The sequence below is a fragment of the Ammospiza nelsoni genome, chromosome 9 (assembly GCF_027579445.1).
Source record: "Ammospiza nelsoni isolate bAmmNel1 chromosome 9, bAmmNel1.pri, whole genome shotgun sequence".
NCBI classification, from domain to species: domain Eukaryota; kingdom Metazoa; phylum Chordata; class Aves; order Passeriformes; family Passerellidae; genus Ammospiza; species Ammospiza nelsoni.
In genome coordinates, this window is record NC_080641.1 from 11,916,447 (window position 1) to 11,935,716 (window position 19,270).

General features: G+C 41.9%; 1 protein-coding gene across 2 annotated transcripts in view; it reads right to left on the reverse strand.

Moving 5' to 3' along the window:
* Positions 1–269: 269 nt before the first annotated feature.
* PLA2G4A (phospholipase A2 group IVA) overlaps positions 270–19,270 on the reverse strand; it is a 66,988-nt gene continuing 47,987 nt past the window's right edge. For both annotated transcript variants that reach the window (XM_059478702.1, XM_059478703.1), the window contains 10 exons: positions 18,391–18,613; positions 17,067–17,181; positions 14,508–14,645; positions 14,070–14,162; positions 12,629–12,700; positions 10,748–10,999; positions 5,699–5,883; positions 2,624–2,819; positions 2,260–2,417; positions 270–1,470 (listed from right to left, as the gene is read on the reverse strand). In XM_059478702.1, coding sequence (XP_059334685.1) covers positions 1,336–1,470; positions 2,260–2,417; positions 2,624–2,819; positions 5,699–5,883; positions 10,748–10,999; positions 12,629–12,700; positions 14,070–14,162; positions 14,508–14,645; positions 17,067–17,181; positions 18,391–18,613 — 1,567 coding nt within the window. In that variant the 3' untranslated portion in view covers positions 270–1,335. The remainder of the gene's footprint in view (positions 1,471–2,259; positions 2,418–2,623; positions 2,820–5,698; positions 5,884–10,747; positions 11,000–12,628; positions 12,701–14,069; positions 14,163–14,507; positions 14,646–17,066; positions 17,182–18,390; positions 18,614–19,270) is intronic.

Here is a 19,270-nt window from a genome sequence, read left to right on the forward strand (position 1 = left end):
TAGCCCATAAATTATCAAAATAAAACTGTCTGGAAACAGCAGGTGACAAATATAGTTTTATTTTTTTATCATCTGGTAACACTGTGATAATATAAACTGTATAAAGCATGATAAAACTCTTCCATGAAACAGAGTAGGTACATATTATAAAATAAAAAATACAAATATTACATTAGGAAAAGGAAAGATGACATTTAAAAGAAAATATTACAATAATATAATGGTACCAGTTCCTTTCTGCATTCCAGAATTTATGGAAAATGTTTAAATTATGCAGCACTAAGATAAGTTACTTTTATTTTCTCTGATGATTTTAAACATGCACTAACTCAAACAGAAATAAAACCTATTGATCAATACAGGAAATGTTATTTAACCACAGAACTTTGCATGTAGACTTGGACCAACCTAGGCTAGTGGGAGGTGTCCCTGCCCATGGCAGGGGGTGGAATGAGATCTACTTTAAGGTCCCTTCCACCCCCAACCATTCCACAATTCTTTGGTACAGTGGCCATTAAAGAAATGCATTGTAATTATTTCCCTTCCCAGGGATTTACTGACTTTAGCAATTAAAGTTTTCAGAGGTGCAGCTGCATTTTCTGTGCATTTGCAGAGTTACAGCAATACTGATTGCGATGGTACTAAAACAATCTGTCTATGCAGTCTTTCATTCATCAAAGTACTAAGAATATATTTTTAAAATAGCCCTTAAGGCTTCACATTCTTACCTGAGCACATTCTACCAATCCCCAGTAAACATTGCCACTGTCCCTTTGCAGAAATGTGTTGTTCTAATCATGCTCAAATGCAAAATCACTGTCAATTTATGAAGAAACATTCAGGTCAGAAACACACAAACTGACAGTAATTTAACATATGGCTGCCAGTAGCTCAAGAGTTCAAGCAATGTAATTTTGAGGATTAAATAAGAAAATATCAGAGGTTTAGTTTTCTGCTGAGTGGTACAGACAGTCTCATATAGCAGTAAAGTGGATTTCAAATTTTTTTTTTTCTAATTCCATCTTACCCTTCAAGCTATGCCCAGTTTACATCAATTAAAAATCAATTACCCTCCCAAAAGAAACCAGTGTTTACAATTCTATAAGAAAACACAAAGACACTGAACCCAATGATCCACAGTTTTAAAAACAAGGATCTCAGCCTACTGAAATGTTTTCAGCTCTCAAAAAAGCAGTACAAAATGCATTCACAAGAAGACGTTCTCAGGAGTGTCGCACAGCCCTGTGAGGAGCAGGGATGCTCCACTCAAGTCCTTCTGCCTGCAGTTCCAAAGGCACGAGCAGTTTCTGGGCAGGGCAGGGCCAGGCACAGCCTCTACGTGTGGTTGTTGTTGTTGAGGTTGCTCTTGTTGAAGAACCTCCTGGCCTCCACGCTGCTGAGGGACACGGAGCAGCGCGAGGGGTTCTGCTTCCTGTAGTTGATGCTCTCCACCATTGCCTCCTTGATCACCTGCAGCGCCAGCAGCAAAGCTCAATTTGAACACTTTGAAATGGACAGAAACAGCCCCTTCTCCCATTAACAGCTGCTGCACCCACTTTTAGCTCCCTTCCATCACTGAGCAGAGGGATCGATGAGTTTTAGCACAAATAGTATTTCTTGAGTGTATAAAATACTAATTTTAATGTGGTTAGTAAAAATATGAGGGAGGCCACTAACACCAAAGTCACACAAAAACACACAGTATTTAAAAAAGCCACAGTGAAACTCAGAAAGGTAAATCCAAACATTGAGAAAATCCATATTTCAAGCATGTAGAGAGTAATTATTATGTTGAGAAAGATTAAATCTTCACTTTTAAATCCTTTGTGCTGATGTAACAAGTTTTCTTCACTGTATTGATTAAAACCCCTGTATCTTTATCTGGGATGATCATTATACTTGTCAGTCCACAGATGTTGGGATCATGATGTCATGTCTCAACAACTATCAATTACAAATAATTATTACTGAGTTAGCTGATAAAGAAAATTCCTTCAGAGGAAACTTACAGTGTCCTTTTTGTCCAATTAGACAAAGAAACCCTGAGTGGAAAGTCCTGCACATCATGTTTACATCTTTAACAGTGCCCTTTGCTCAGTTATCCTGAATGGACTGGGATGGTAAAATGGCAAAACCAAGGCATGAACTGAATGAGAAAATCAGGCAAACACTGAGGCAAAGCCCTGTACCTTCAGTAGGGCAGATTTAGGGCTTTCCTCACATCACCCACTTCCCAGCCCCTTTAACCCCCATACTCACATCCATGTTATTGAGAGTGTTGAACTCCATGAGGTCGTGGAGCCTCTTGAAAGCCTCGTTGGGATACTGGAAGTTGAAGGTAGAGAAAGGTGTGTCTGGATCATCAAAAATATCAAAATCTGCAAAATCCTTCTCTTCTTGTGTTTCTCTGGGAACACCTGCACAGGACAAATACAAAAATTCTATCCAAATGTTAGGGCTGAGGATTTATTACCTTATTTTTAATGGCTCCTCTGAATTAATTCCCTAAGGACTGCAGACAAAGCTGCTTTGAGTTGTTTCAGAGGTAAAACATTCCCAGTACATAACCACCAAGTGATTCCAGAGGAACAGGTAGATTCAGCATCAGGAATTGTGAGCTCACCTGGAGCTTTGTACTTCCTGAAGTCGATGTTGGCCAGCACAAAGTGGATGATGGTTGGACAGTCTTTCTCTGAGGAGGTGTCCTTGGGTTTGAAAACATAGCACTCCTTCATGCCCTCCCTGTCAAACACGTTGGGGTCTATCTTGGGGAAAGGAAGCTTGTTCATTTTGGCCCATTTTTCAGCCAGCAGGATCTCCTGGAAAGAGGAAAATGTTTAAATTATGCAGCATTGACTCTTTCTTTTCCTGGAAAGAGGAGAAAGACTCAGGTGGCACAAAAGCTTCCACTGCAAAGTCGGGAGGTTTGCAGAGACGGGGATCATGTGGGGTGGTTAATGTAATCCATAAATTATTAGATCTCCAACACAGGAAGGACAGAGGAGGCCCCAGGATGGTCAGAGGGATGGAGCAGCTCTGCTGGGAGAAAAGGACAGCTGGGATTGTACAGCCTGGAGAGGAGAAGCTTTGGGGACACCTCACTGTGGCCTTCCAGTGCCTGAAAGAGCTGACAGGAACCATGGAGAGAGACAATTTCCAAGGGATGGAGTGACAGGACACAGGGAATGGCGTCCCACTGGCAGAGAGTAGGTTTAGCTGGGATATTGGGAAGGAATTGTTCCCTGTGAGGGTGATGAGGCCCTGGCACAGGGTGCCCAGAGCAGCTGTGGCTCCCCCTGGATTCCTGCGAGCATTCAAGGCCAGGCTGGATGGGGCTTGGAGCAAATCTGGGCTAGTGGAAGGTGTGGGGTTGGATGAGGTTAATGTCCCTTCCAGCCCAAACCACTCTGTGGTTTTCAGGATTAATCAAGTGGATCTCAGCAGGACCAAGTGAGCACCTCACTCACCCTGCCCAGGCTCTGCCACCTGCCACATGAGTCACAGGAAGGAACGTGGTCTGCCCCAGAAACCTGAGGGTGAATTTACAGAGCTGACAGTGAGGGAAAAGCCATCCATAATTTTACTTTGCAAAGCAGCACCAGTGCTGTGGCAACCACTGAGAGCTCCTAAACACTTGTTGTACACATTGCCACACATTGTTGCACTCAGAATTAACTCCCACACTCAGGGGCCTCTCAAAGCACACTGTGTGAAGAGCTCTGGAGAACAGGCTTCTTTTTCCTCATGACAACCCAGTAAACAAGATAATTTGTAAATAATGACTCAAAAGCATGTAATGAGGGTGTGTGAGAGGGAGGAGAGGGAAGGTTAAACATCTTTAATCTTGGTTTTCAATGAAATAGGACCCTTTTTTGGACGGCTGTTTTGATACGCAAGAGATTAAGAGATAGTGGGTGTAAAATGGTAAACCAAGGCTCGAGTCATTGAGTAAAATATTAGAGTGCTACCATAGATACAGGCCCACTTCTGAAGTGGCATTTGCTCTTTGCAATGCACCAATGGGACAGAACTGGTTCCTGTTCTTGTCCTCTGCCTCAGAAATACACCTGTGTCTACCTCAGCACACATCCACTTGTGCTCCAGAAACAATTCCCTTCAAGAGAGGTTCTGGAAAACCTGAGGCACCATGTAGTTTTCCCACCATTTTTTTATCATGTTAAAGGATTTTTTGCATTTTGAAAATTATGGTTTAGAGAAAAACCTTCAGGATACCACTTGAGTGCTCATTAATCTCTCCATGTTCCCCAAAACAACCCAGAAAATTGCAGCTGACAATGACAGAATGCTAAGGGTAGCAGGGGTGACCATATACTGCCTTTTGCATGGGCTCCGCCTGTGGAATGTTAAAAAAGGGAGGAAAAAGATGTTTCAGAGGCAATGGCAGTGCTGTGTCAGCAAAATTTAGCTGCTGGGGCAAACACTCTTGACAAAAAGGAGATACATTCTTACGCAAACAGAGTATTAAAGGAAAAAACAGACTCTGGGATTCAGTCATTTAAGGAAAAACAAAGGAACATAAACACTAGGAAGTCTTCTCAGTGCTCTGTTTTCCCCAGTAGCCCCAAGAGACCTAGAGATTACAGGAATTTCTCCTTTTTATTCTCCTGTAATTTTACTTTGCAGTTGGCAGCACTGATCTCAAGCTCATTTTCCTAGCTGTTGCTTTCTAATGTTGTTTTGGGAGTTTTGTCACTCCATAGCAGCTGAAGGAAAAGAATTCTCCATTTGTTGTAACTAAAATTTGTCTGTAAAGCAACAAGGAATGCCTGCTGTTTTTCAAACAGGAATGTTTGAGTTCCCTTAAAAGTGAGCTCCCTTAAAAATTATTTTAAAAATCCATTTGGGTTTGAAACAAACTATGCCCCTTTTCCGAGGATGGTAGAATCATTAGAGTTGGAAAAGACCTCCAAGATCACACAGATCAACCAAATCCCACCACACCCACTAAACCACAGCACAAACTAAGAACCTCACAGCAGTCTCTGAAGCGCTGCTTTTTCTGTAGCAGCTACTAAAAATGATCCATGTAAAGGCTTTGGGACCAGCTGGAGCTGTGTGGATGTGCAGGTGGTACAGACTGACAGCTGTGCTTTCCACACCTGCTGCAGAAAACAGCCATGGCACTTACTCCCTGTTTTCTTGTTGCCGTTTTGCTCTGGTCTGGATGAATTTAACATGGATGAATTTAAGATGGATTTTAAACCAGGATTATCCTGGTGAGATGTAAATGAACAGTTAGCCCTGATTCCAAAAGGTTATTTATTTAGCAATCATGAGATGAGACATTTCTGCAAGATGCTGACATGAAACCATCCATTTACATCACAGCACACAGAGGAGAGCAGCTGGGTGGAGGGAGAGGACGGCAGGGAAAATGACTTAATTGTTTAATTCTGACAGAAAATAAAACCCTGCAATCAGTGCCAAAGCAAAACTTCCATAAAAACAATTGAGCTTCTGCTTCAAAGCAAGTTCATGATCCCTCTTTGTGCCAGTTGCCTCATGGAAGGCATGTCAAAAGGAACTGAGGTACAGGGCAATATTCTGCCTTGACGTGGAAAGAAATATTCCAAAGCTGCAGATACAACAGCACCAAGGCCTTTCTGGGACCATGTGGAATAGAACTGAGTCACCCTAAACCCCTGAATGCAGGAAAGGAAGGGCCTGTGTCACTTACTTTGAAAGGAGGGCTGGAATCACTTGGCCTGGCCGAGAAATCGAAGGAGATGATGAGATCCACACCTCTCTGGGGCCTCAGGATGAGCGGGTAGGGCAGGTTAAAGGTCAGACCACTGTCCACAATGTGGATCTTCTTGCTCTTCACATCCAGAGGCTCATAGATCCTCTCAAACTCGTCAGGATCTGCATGGAATATGGAAAATCCAAACCAAGAAGGGACATCTGAGTTAAGAACTGAGGTTCTGATGAGGTCTCCCCAGATTCTGGGGACAGCATGGAGTTTGAACTGCACAGTGTATCCCAGGTAAACACACCATGAATTCAAGTGTAACTAAAACTCTTGAAAACTGGAGAATGAGGTGAAAAGCCAGAACTGGAAGGGCCCTCAGAAAGTTCATTAGGTAGACCCAGAGGAGGTGAACCGAAGGGGACAAACACCCAGGTTTGATCCCAGCCCTCCCACCTTCACTCCATCATCCCAAACAATCCATACACAAAGGAAAAGGTGTATGGGATGTCAAGAGACATATGGGGGTGTCAGAGGATGGTCCCAGACTCTGTTCAGTGGTGCCAGTGACAGGATGAGGAGCAATGGCCATAAACTGAAACACAACAAGCTCCACCTCAACACAAGGAAGAACTTCTTTCTTTGGAGGGTGCAGAGCCCTGGAACAGCTGCCTGGCCCAAACCTATTCTCCCAGGTTCCCTCCCAACCCCACATCTTGCGCAGCTCTCCCAAATTTACCCAAAAATCCTCAATGTGGCTCTGCCCTCCTGTGACATTTGTCTGTGCCTGCTTCTGCTCATTAAATTGGGACTATCAGGTCTTGTTTTCCAACCTGCACCAGACCTGATGACCTCACTCTCACCACTCCAGCAGGAACAAAGAGAAATAGTGACCCATATCCATAATTCAGGCACTGGACAGAATTCCCTGTCAGCTGTTTGCTGCTGGCGCTGTCCCAGTGTGGTATCCACCACTCTTTTCTCTAAGCCCAACCTGATGATGTTTCCCTCTAACCCCAACATTGCCTCAGGTACAGCTCAGGAAAACCCAATCCATTTTCCCTGACTGTCTTCACAGTTGTCCAGGTCTCTGGACACTACTAAACTATCCCTGCTGTACTTAAAAACTTTTCCCCTGACAGTCTTTTCTTGTTCCGGACCTTACAAATATTTCCAGTGCATGGTTTTGCTTTTTAACAAAAAATCTATTTCTCATATCTCTAGAGGGCAGTGTAATGTAAGGAATGCTGGATAGAAAAATGTAAAAATATAATTATTTCTGCTATAATTGAATGTCCTGGTACCTACTTATTGACAATTATAGTAATCTGGGAAATAAAAGGATATTTTTGAAGCAAAGAAAATCTATCAAAAATAATTAACTCTTGTCCCTGTCATTTCAGAAGCAGTATGTTGTGAGGACCAAACAAAATCTTAAAACAGATTATTTCCTTTTTTATTTCTGCTGTTGTTTAGAAGAGGATCCTTTCCTAAATAATAAGGCACCATTTCCCACTATTTGCCTTGATTTCTAAAGGAGAGAACACTTTTAAATCATTGCCTATTGCTAAAGGGCTAAGTGTGTTTATAAACTTATTTTAGGACTTACTTTAGATGTATTTCATAATCATGAATGAGCATAAATGAATGAAAATGTATCAGTATTTATCAAATTCATCACAACTCAAAAAACAGGAAAAAACCCACACTGACTACAGTTCCCTCTATCATACGTAGACCAATTTGTTTTTCCTCTTCTTGTTTAAACAAGTCAAACACAATTTAACCCTTGTTCTCACTAGAACTTCTAAGAAATTGCAAGAATATTTTTGTTCATGTTTCATCTTTTCTTATGTTACAAAAATTGAATTTGAAAGATCCTTTAATCAAGAACAGCATTAGCTATAATAGTGTTTGTGATGGGAGTGTTATTACTGCCACACAAACTTCCTCCCAACACTGAAGAGTGAGATGGATCCTACTGCTTACAGCCCTCATGACCCTAAAATCAAATTTATCAAAATAATCTTACTGTATTTTAAAGGAGAAAATGTTTTCATGCTGTCAGTAAATTTATAACAGCCATATAAATGGGTTTTACTAATCACAGTCTTCTTAGAATCCCAGAACCCCAGAGTCTGGGACATGAATTTTCAGCCTTTTAGGAAAGATGCATTCCTATTACCAGCACCTTCCAGTCCCTCAAACAGCAAAGTGGGAGAAAATGGGAGGATGTGGCACTTGGGGACAGGGTTTAGTGGCAGTGCTGGGTTAATGGTTGGACTTGATGATTTTAAAGGCTTTTTCCAGCTTTAACAACTCTGTGGGTCTGTGTTTAGCAGCCCAGCTCCATGTTTAGCCAGCTCAGTCCTGTCAGCTTCCCAGCAATGGGATTCACAGACAGATATTTGTTAGGAATAAAGAGGGCACATCCTAGAGACCAAATTTGCCACAGATGGCAGCTCCAGTGGGAGGAGGGCAGATCAGAAGGGCACTTGCTACTGACGTCCATCCACTACAACTGTTTCCATAAATACTGAAATAAGGAAGCAGGAATTAGGGGTTATTTTTCCCCATTGTTATGCACTTGGCATTTTCTCAAATTGTTCTAGTGTGTTGTAACATCAAGAAAAGAAACAGAACAACTCAGAGTTCACAATGAAATCACTCCTGATGAAATAAGAAAATGTTTAGCATGATTTCCACAAATAGCATCTGTGGAAAAGCAAAGCCAAGGGTTTTTCTTCCAGACCAAGCAGCTGGGATCTCTGCTGCAGGCACTGCACACCCTAAATTCAGTAATGACTGTAAGACTGCCCAAGGTCAGCCACAGTTCATTCTCTGTAGAGTGTCTGGGACAGCTGGAGATGGAAACTATTATTGATATCCTTTTTGATTCACTTATTTCTCCTTTGGAGTGTATGGCAATAAAGGAGAGTAAGTCTTAAAGCAATACAGACTTCCCTCTGCACTCAAGCTGACAGGTAAAGTGCCAGTGCTAGGAATAAATGTGCACAACTTAAATGCATCCAGTGCCACAGTAATCTAAGGATTTAAATTTTACACCACAGTCTCCTTTCTATCTGAGCCTCTGGGCTTCCCAGCTCTTCCATATATTAGGAAAATTCCCAGCCTTAAAATGTGGATACACTCATCACACTACTGAACGATTACATTTTATATTAACTACTGACATTTCAAGGGGTTTTTAACTGTTTTTGACTACAATATTGCAACCACTCACAGCTGTCAGATCTGAGTTGTAACTGCAGGTTTAAGAATGTGGGCTTTGGCTAACAGCAAAAAACTGCAGTCATGTCAAACTTTTCCCATTTTAACCCACAGAAGTTTCAGGCACTCCAAAGTAATTGTGTCAGAGGTGCAGAGTTCTGTCAAACCAGCATTTTATTTCCATCTAAATCAAATCCCAGGAAGCTGACAGTTGATTCTGAAGACTATCCACGTGTCTTAATTATGCAAAATTCTCATCAACTGTCATTTTTTCCAACCATGAATTTCCTACCCACTTTCCTGCCTCTTTTCCAAGTACTGTAAATATTAAGACTACCCAGTTGTAAACACTACTGAGATGACAGAAATATTTAGAAAGTGGAGTCCAGATGGAAATTACTCTTCAAGCCCTGCAAGGGATTTGTTACATTAACAAATACACATTAGAGCATGGCTGCTACTTAAGCTTTTAAATGACATCAGGTATTTACTGTTGCTTAACGAGCAGTTGGGACAATCTCCTTCCTCTGCATAGGAAATGAGGGCTGAGGAGAATGGTGCTGTCACCAGGGATAGTTGGTTGGGCTGTGCTGGGAGGAACAGCCTGGAGGGACACCCCCTTCAGAGAGGTGTAGTGGTTATTTGCTTGATGGATCACAGAATCATGGGTTGGAAAGGACCTTGAAGATCACTCAGGGAAACCCCCTACCATGGGCAGGGACACCTTCCACTATCCCAGGTTGCTCCAAGCCCTCTCCAGCCTGGGCTTGGACACTTCCAGTGCCAGAAGAACACTGAGAAATTTGCCTTTCACTGAGCAGATTGCAGTGAACACTAAAGCAAAGGCTCTAAAAATCCTAACCAAGCACAATAATTCTTCACAGCTACTGTTCCACACACCACATCCCTCATGGAGTGAGGGAAAACTATGAACTTCTTTTGCAAATTCCTATTTTTCTGAAATTCTTATTCTCTATCAGCATTCTTGTCTAAGCCAACATGAAACATGGATGCACCTGCACATCAGGGACCCTGGAATGGGAGAGTTTGTCAGGGGGAGTCACACTGGGAAGAACACGGTGGCAGCAAAGTAAGAATCTATCAGTGCCAGGGCAGGGTCAGGCTGGAGATCAGGAAAGGTTCTTCCCCAGAGGGTGCTGGCACTGCCCAGGCTCCCCAGGGAATGGGCACAGCTCCGAGGCTGCCAGAGCTCCAGGAGGGTTTGGACAATGCTGCCAGGGATGCACAGGGTGGGATTGTTGGGGTGTCTGGGCAGGGACAGGGGTCAAACTCCATGATCCTGGTGGGACCCTTCCAAAATTCACCGATTCTGTGATCCTACAAGTGAAGAAGTGTGTTACCTCCAGGGGTTTTTCAAAACACAAAGCAGATGAGCTACAAAGGTGATGCAACAGGGAAGCCCTGCAGAGGAACAAGGAAAGGTTTAATTTCCACCAGCAGGCTTAGCATCAATAAGAGCCAAGGAACAACCTGGATACCCTTTGGAGAAGGCCAAGACAGTGAGAAAGCAGATGTAACAAAGGGCACCATGCACAAAAGTAGTTTGCCTCCCTTCTGCCAAACCAAGAGCCACTGTCCCTCCAGTGGCTGTCCTACACGCTGTGCCGAGGGACAGGGCAGGGAGCAGACAGAAGTCACCACGTGGTGCCCTTTGAGCCTCCCACTCCCCTCACCAGCTCCACTGCTGGACAATTCCCACGGAGCTGTTGTGGCCCTCCCGGTGTGACATTACCACACTGGGAATGCACTGCCTCTGCCTTCATAAATAATAGTGTTCTGGGAACTGACCTGCCACTGCTGCCGGCTCCTCCTCCTCCAGGGACTCCTGGGTGAGCAGCTCTGCCAGAGGGGACAGGGGGTAGCAGCTGTTGAGGTTCAGCCCCAGCATGAAGTTGTGCACCTTGCCAGCGCGGCCCTCGCGCGTGTTGAACAGGGCGCTGTCCCCCACCAGGGCCATCAGCATGCGCTGCACCCAGCTCTCCTGGCTGCTCTCCTGCAGCCTCCCCTGGCTCTCCTGCTTGGCCTCGGCGCCCTCCGTGCCTGCACACAAAAATGGAAACACCCAGCAGTGTAACCCCACCATTGTAGTGGCTATAAAACAAAGGAGCTACGAAAATACAAAAGTTCTTTCAATGAGCCAGGAGTGCAGAGAATTCATCCTTTCAACTTCACAGCCCAGTGAAACCTTTCATCTACACCCCAATAGTGTGGATGTGTCCATCAGGAAAATAACTGGGAACGTTAGATGACCAGAGCATGGCTTTCTCTGTAAGCTCGGGGATAGACCTGAGCTTATAAGATCCATACTTGATGTAGACATAAATTCATCTGGATGTGCATTGACAGCCTTCTCCATCTCTCCTGCCTGTTAGAAATCCAGCTTTGCTCAGGAAAGCAGAGTTAATCAGCATAAAGGATAATGCTGTAGCATGGGAATTCTAAAATACTTGAAATTATCATTATAGTAAACTGTAGACTACAATTAATATCTGGCTTTAATTAACTAAAGAATACAATGAAAGATCGAGACTTAGATGTCTACAGTTGGAGCTCTCACAGTAAAAATGAGCTGGACTGGCACCACTCTCCATTCATTTACCTGCCAATACTTGAGTTTTTGAGGGTGTTTTGGATAAGAAAATAATTCAGGCTCAAGCTTGATACATTAAATTGAGCTTTTAAATTTGCCTCTTTAAGCCAGGGTTTAAAGGAGCTGAGTTTTACATAAGTAGAGAGAAAACAAGCATCAGAGAAGTCCAACATCTGTCCAATAACATTCTATAGAAGTGAGAAGGATTTCCAAGTGTTTACAATCCCAGATTTGTTGGTTGTTCACTATGGCTACAAACTAGGAGAGAAATGTGTTTGGTGCTGGCTGTAGTGTTTAAACAGGAAACCCACAAATAAACACAAAACCTGGTACCACCTACGGTTTTACACATAACGGGAGCTGAAGAAGCAATCACTGAGCTGAGCTAATGACACAATTCCCTGTCTCCCCATACAGGATTGTCTTTTCTTCTGTAGATCCTGAAATCACAAACAGCTGCATTCTCAACTTTGCTCTACTTGCTAGAAATAAAACTCCATTTTGCAGGTGAAAATCACCCCAAAAATATAATCAAATACAGAAAGCTGACTAAGGCACCAGAAATCTCCAGGTGCTTTAGATTCTTAGAGGTAATTGTCAACAGAATCTTTTCTTCCCACTGCCCAACATTCCTTTTGTGGCTGTGCCTCTTCTGGGCACCTGGATTTGGGCACTGTTACAAACACTGTGCCATGCATGAGGAATTTCCTGTATCAGATGTCATTTGTAAAGGTGCTAGAAGACACTTGTGAATGATGGAAACACACATTAAACCATTCCCAGGTAAATATTTGATCACTAAACCCTTGAAAACAATGAACAGTGTTGGTTTAGGGGGCTGGCAGCAATTCCAAGGTGCCTCTGAGCTCAGCAGTTTGCTGGAAACAGACTTCTGAGGAACTCTGGCCCAGCAAACCACATTTTTTGGGATGTATGTGGAATTCCAGACAGCTGAGAGAATCAGGAGACATGAAGAGAAGCCCAGTACCTCCTGGGGTCTACTGTTCTCTATTTTGCTGAGCCACACAAAAGCTGATGGAAAAAGGAAACAATGAAATGAAATCTGAGCATTTCCTTACCTTTTGGATGCTGTGACTCATCTTCACTGTCTGAGCTGTCATTGCTCACAAGGTGCTTTAGCCTAATATTTTCTGTTGAAAGAAATATAAATTCCTTTAAACTGCTGGGGTTTAACTGGCAGAAGAGTTAAGAATTTCAAAACAATCTGAGTCATAAAATTCTCAGTCTTTGTAACAGAAAATACATCTGAAGAAGACTGGGTCTGCTGTGGACATTAGAATGTGAGCAGCAGGTATTGGATTCAGCCTGCAACTTTTAGCCTGGAAAAGAAGATGCAACCCTAAAGCAGTACCTCCCACTCCCCTCTGCATACCTGACACACTTTATTCACCTTCATTAAAATGTAAATGTTTCGCTTCTGTCCTCTCAGTAGCTCCTACTGAACTAGGAAAATGTTACTGTGGTGCCAAGGTGGCACTGGGACATCTCCAGCTCTGCTCCAGACTGTAGTTCAAGTCACATAAATATTTTCACACCTGATCCCACTTCAAAGAGTATTTTTTAAATGATATGTGAAATGAGTCACAGATGACAAATAACATTCTGTGTCTCACTATCTTTCAAAACCAAACTTTTCCATGATCACAGTTATTGACAGGGATCCTCTATGAGGAGGTGTTAACACCCAGGAGCTGTATCAGAAATCAGAACCTGGATTTACCTGGTCTCATTCTCATCCACAAAGAAGAGATTAGCAAGTAGCTGAATTCCATCCATTAGGAGGCAGACAGAGGTTATTATTTAAAAACTATCTCAATCTACATTTGCTCTTCTTGCTCTTCAGAAAGGTCTGGCTGTCTAGGACAATTTATTTATTGGTCAGATCTTCCCCTGTAATGCTGTTTTTTCAACAGGAAGCAAAAGTATGAAAAGCCTTTTATTGTTAACTACATTCTCAGATAAAACTCAATGAAGTCCATCCAAACCAAGCCACAACTCTTTCTTTACAGTCATCTTGTCATTTCTCTACCAGGAGTGAAACCAAAACCACTCAATTTGCAAGCAAAGGACCAGATAACCAACAGGCTGTGGCTAGAATGGAGAAATTTAACAACCCAGAGGTGAGAAAATTCAGGTGCATTTTGCTAAACCCTTCAATAGCCCAGTGTCAAAAGACTACACAAGTAACTATTAAATACTTGTCAGCTTCTGCTCTCAAAAATCACATAACAACATGAAGAGAAGATTCTATTAACTACCAGAAAAGAGCTGGATAAATTCATGTGATTTTCAGCAGCTCTGAGTGACCAGAAACAAAAATGAAAGAAAAGAAAGAACATTCCCAGTGCTCTTTCCCCACCTCAGCAGCATCCAGCAGTGCCAGCAATTAAAGGTAATTAATTCCACATTCTTAAATGACTACAAGCAGTGCCATCCTTCCACAGAGGGAGAATCTTGCTAGTAATTGCTCTGCATAGTGGAATTATTTACTAATAGTACCTAATTCTTCTTCCATGGTGGGCCCTTTATTCTGAGAATTGGAGACACCAAGGACTCTGTTAAATAATATTGAAAATGCACTGCCCCAGACACCTGAAAGAGAAAAAAATAAACAAGGAATGGTGATGGGCAGAAGGAAAATAAACTCCACATATTTTAATAAGCACTATTGAAGCAGTTGGTTGCTCTTTGAACACACCTCTGAGTTTGGAGCAGGCCAAGTCATAAGCTCAGTTGTCCAAATTAGAAAGAAAACCCCACGGAAATTAGAAATAAATCAACAATGCCAATCCATATCTGTGAAAGCTTTCAAATGAATGTCTTCCAACAAACTGAGAGCTCCACTTCCTGTCTCCACACTTTGTGTGACTGCATTTAAAAGTCCATGAACTACTGAAATTGCTTTTCATTTTCAGTCTCTTTCTGTCACATACTCACCCATCAGGAAATGCAAGGGATTTTCAGCATATTTCTTCACCACTGTCCCCATAAAAAACTTGCTTCCAAACAGATCAGGAGACATGAAAGTGCCATACTTGGCCATTCCAATTTCATATGGACTGAACTCCACCCAGTCTGCAAAGTCAGAAACAAAACTGCTCAGTCAGAAATCTCAGGATGAAGGAAAATGATGGAGAAATGAACCAAGAAAAGAAATTTTAGTGACATAGGAAGCCAAATAACCATTAGGAATATCAAATCAAGGTCAGTGATGTCCCAGCAGGGAAAGAATCCTCATTTCTCTTATCACAATAAACTTTGGTGAAAAGAATGAAGTTGGAAACCCGAGGTATAAAAGGAGAGATTGCAAATGAGGGAACACTCAGTAACATCTGGTTTTCATCCCCTGCTTCAGCATGGTTCCCTGCCACATGTGGGTCTCAGCTCCAAGCTGCTTTTCCTTCACTGCAATTCCACCAAAAATGGAGAGCAGTGACAGAGGTGGCACAAAACCAATTACTGAATATCCCAAGGGTTGTGAAATATTCTAGCAGAGGCATTTGGATTCTACCCAAACCTAAAGTTTCGTGCAAAAGCCCATATCAAAAGTAAGGCTGAGAGGCAGCTGATAAACTTATCAATTCAAACATTGCCAAAGATCTCCTTAGAAGTCCATTTTATTGAACAGAGAGCTCAAGAAAAATATGGAATAAGATGTTCAAATGCATTTTCTCATCTTAGCAGAAAATATCAAAAGTGATGTGGATTCTATTAATGGAGGCATTTGAAAATGGTTCTTAGCTGACTTGGAAACACTTTTTTTTTTTTTTTAATACCAGTGGAGTTGCTTCCATCAGAGAATTCAGTTGAAAAAGGGAGCAAATAACAAACAAAACATATCTTCTCTTTTTATCATTTCACCCATTCATCTATTTCACCTTCCCTATTTTTAGCAGGGGTTGATTTGACTGGAAATAAACCAGAAGTAATTCTGAAACAGAAAGGTGAAAGAGACAGCTTGGAAATATCCCCACATGTCATCCACCATTAGGATATTCCTGCTGACGTGTGGAGCAGAAGGTGAACACTTGTCCCGAAAAGGAAAGATTTCATCATGACTGCTGGGAGTTTCATTTCAGGTAAGTGTAATGCTTATCTGAGCTAAGTCAAATACAACATCCTATTTTCCAAATAAGTCACCCACAAATCTTCACATTCACTGGAACAGAAGGTAATTCCATTGAAGTCCCAGTCCAGGAATCTCATATTTCCTTTTAGCTGTATAAACATGAATTGGCAGATATGTGTGCAGAACCAGGGTGACAGCAAAGCTGAACTGAGAATTAGAATTAATTTGTGTTAGACCATCTCCAGCTTGCATTTGCACTGAAGGAGATTTCTCACATCACAAAGCCTGCTCAGGGAAACAAAACTTCTGCCTTAGAATCAATGTAAATTAGGAAGTGTAAATATTTCTGTTCAAAATTTACTAGAGCTCTCACATCAGGAAAAGCTAAAAGGGGGAATGAAGCTTAAAATAAGAAGCAATCAAGATCTAGCACCCTCTGTTATGAGAGATGTCAGCCTCAAAAGGCAAACCCCAAGGTCCACTTGCACAGGGAATATCTTTCTATAGAGCAAAGTAAAGCTCCTGATCTTGCTTATAGGAAGACATTATTAACAGAAGATCATTTTGGTTTTAAAACAGTAATCCAGTTACAATATATTGAAAAACAGAAGTTCATCTAAAACCCAAAATACTCCTACTTTCAAACAAAAAGATATCAGTTTCCTAAGTAGCAAAATTAAAGACACATTTTCCCATGAAATATTCAGCCTAATTTACAATTCCTCATTTTCATTTCCAACCCAAATTTTGACAGCCACTTCTCCAAATAACTATTTTAGGAAATACAGTGACATTGTATTTTAAGCAAATGACAATGATATTTTAGGAAATGATATTTTAGGAAATACAATGAGGCAAACCACCTGGCACTTCCCTTTCCTGTATATAACTATAGATGTACACATCCTTATCTTAGTGTACATCTCCCACAACTGGACCCACTCTCAACTGAAGTTACCAGAGGGGATTAAAACCTATGGAATAAATACAAGTGAAAGGGGTTTTTTTTGTGTTACCAACAGCATTTCACACTGGGCAAGAAGTGAAAAAGAGGCATTATACCTAATTTGTTTGTCCAATTTTAATCACAGAATCATTAGAGTTGGTAAAGACCTCTAAGATCCTCAAGTCTAACTGCTGATGTCACCCTTCTCTGAAAGAAGGTGACTGAGGACATTTTCCTTTTCTTGTTTGATATCCTAATTTAAACACCTTTTCCCCTGCTGAAGTCACCAGGTTTCTCTTTGGCTTGGCACTCCTACCTGAGTATGTCATCACCTATCCCTGAGTAACTTCTTATCACCCTGTCAGATTCCCAGAAGTCAGATGCAATTAGTCTCAGATGCATTAAAAAGAAAAAGGGTTTTTTAACCAGCCACACACCTCCCTCCTTGCCACAAGTGACTCAACACAGATTGGGAACACACCTGCAAACATCAGCTCTGAGACATCTGGCTTGACGTGCAGACAGGTGAAGAGTGGCAGAGCACACTGGGCATTGTTGACCTTCTCTTTCATATTGCTCAGAGTGGTGTCCATCCTCTGCAGGGAAAGAAAGACATTGGTCCCAAACACATCCTGGAAAGGCCTGCTCATATATATACATATATATATAAAGGTAAATATCAATTTTTTTTATTTTATATAAAGATCTGGGAGTCTCCTCCTGTCAATGAAATTTGATAAGAAAAGTTTCTCACTGATGCGTCAGGTTCTGATTTAAATTAAACATCTGTGCATTTTTTTCATCCCTTGGTACACAGGGACTTCTAACCAACCTCACACAATCTTTAACACCCCTTCAGCATCAGAATTCTATACATCTGCCACTAAATGCTGTGTTGCCTCTTTTTCAGTGTTTTAAATTGTTTAAAACTCATTATCAGTGTAGGGATAGAAGTGTATAAAACACATCTGCAAATCTACTGACACATTTCAATCTCGCCACAAGACCAAATCCAGCTGCTGCTCACCTGACTCATTTGAACTGAAGTCTTTGTGCTTGATTCAGCCAATTAGGAATTTTCAATTATAGAATACAACAGTGAAGCTCTCCTGTTGTCTTATTTTCAAACAAAACCAAGGGGATCTTTCACGTTGATGTTAGTACTTTTTAAAGCAAGTGTTGTTTCTTATTGTCACAGACATGTTTTATGAAAAATCCTTTCCTTAGGATTTTTTCTCCTGAGAAGTTGACAGGCCTCAGGAACAAAATGTAAACAATTGTTATCTGCTGCTGTGGAATGCAACAGGTGCATCTGTGATTGGTCTCATGTGGTTGTTCCTAATTAATGGCCAATCACAGTCAGCTGGCTTGGACTGCCTCAGTCAGTCACAAACTTTATCATTCTTTTTCTATTCTTAGCTAGCCTTCTGATGAAAACCTTTCTTCTATTCTTTTAGTATAGTTTTAATATAATATATATCATAAAATAATAAATCAGCCTTCTGAAACATGGAGTCAGATCCTCATCTCTTCCCTCATCCTGGGACCCCTGTGAACACCGTCACACTTATAGCAAAATGCGCACCCTTTATTAGATGTCCCTAAGGTAATTTCAAAGAAATAGTAACAATGGGAATGATATAAGTGTTTGTCAGCTTTAACAGCATCAAACAGTACTTTTTAAAGCAAATGTTGCTTCTTATAGCAAAATGTCCACCCTTTATTAATTGCAACTAAGGTAATAAAAAAAAAAAATAGTAACATGGGAATTATATGAGAGTCTGACAGCTTAAATGAGCACTCACATCATGGATCAGTGTTTCCCCTATGAGCATGCCAAAGATGTCAGTGAAGGTGACAGGCTGCCCTGAGCTCTTCTTGTTCCACAGAGCCTCAATGTAGCGCTTGACCTTCTGCGGGGTGAGCAGCAGCAGGGGGTTGTGGCTCACCGAGTGCATCAGCTCCTCATTGATCTCCTTTGGGCCCTTGGCTGGGAAGTCAGGGTGGGAAAACAGAGTTGACATATACCTGCAAGGGCAAACAGGCTCTGTGAGCATCAAACTTGCTGCAGTGTCAGCTGCCTGGAAGCTACACGAAGCTCATACATGAGCTGATACAGGTACTGATTAAATCAGGTTCATTAACTCTCCATTTATACAGGAAATTTTAGTCTCCTTTTTCTCAAAGCACAGAAAGCTGAGCAATATGTTCTAAATATAAGCACAGGATCAAACACTCAACATGCATTTTCCATAATGTGTATGAAGCAAATGATTAATGCATTTTTCTCTTTAAGGGATAGCAGACAGAACATGCTAAGCTGAAAGAAGCTCTTCAGTTAGCATAGCTGTGTGGCAGACTGGAGTTGCTACAAGGACACATGCAGCTCTCTCCCTGTAAGAGTTACCTCTCTGCCCTCCAGTTCATTATCACTACTGAAAAATTCCTAAAATATCTCAGTGTATCACAGAATACCACAATGGTTTGTATTGAAAGGGACCTTAAAGCCCATCCAGTCCCACCCCATGCCTTGGGCAGGGACACCTTCCACTGTCCCAGGTTGCTCCAAGCCCTGTTCAGCTTGGCCTTGGACACTTCCAGGGATGCAGGGGCAGCCACAGCTTCTCTGAGTACCCTTTGCCAGGTCCTGCCCAGGGAACAATTCCTTCCCAATATCCCATCTAA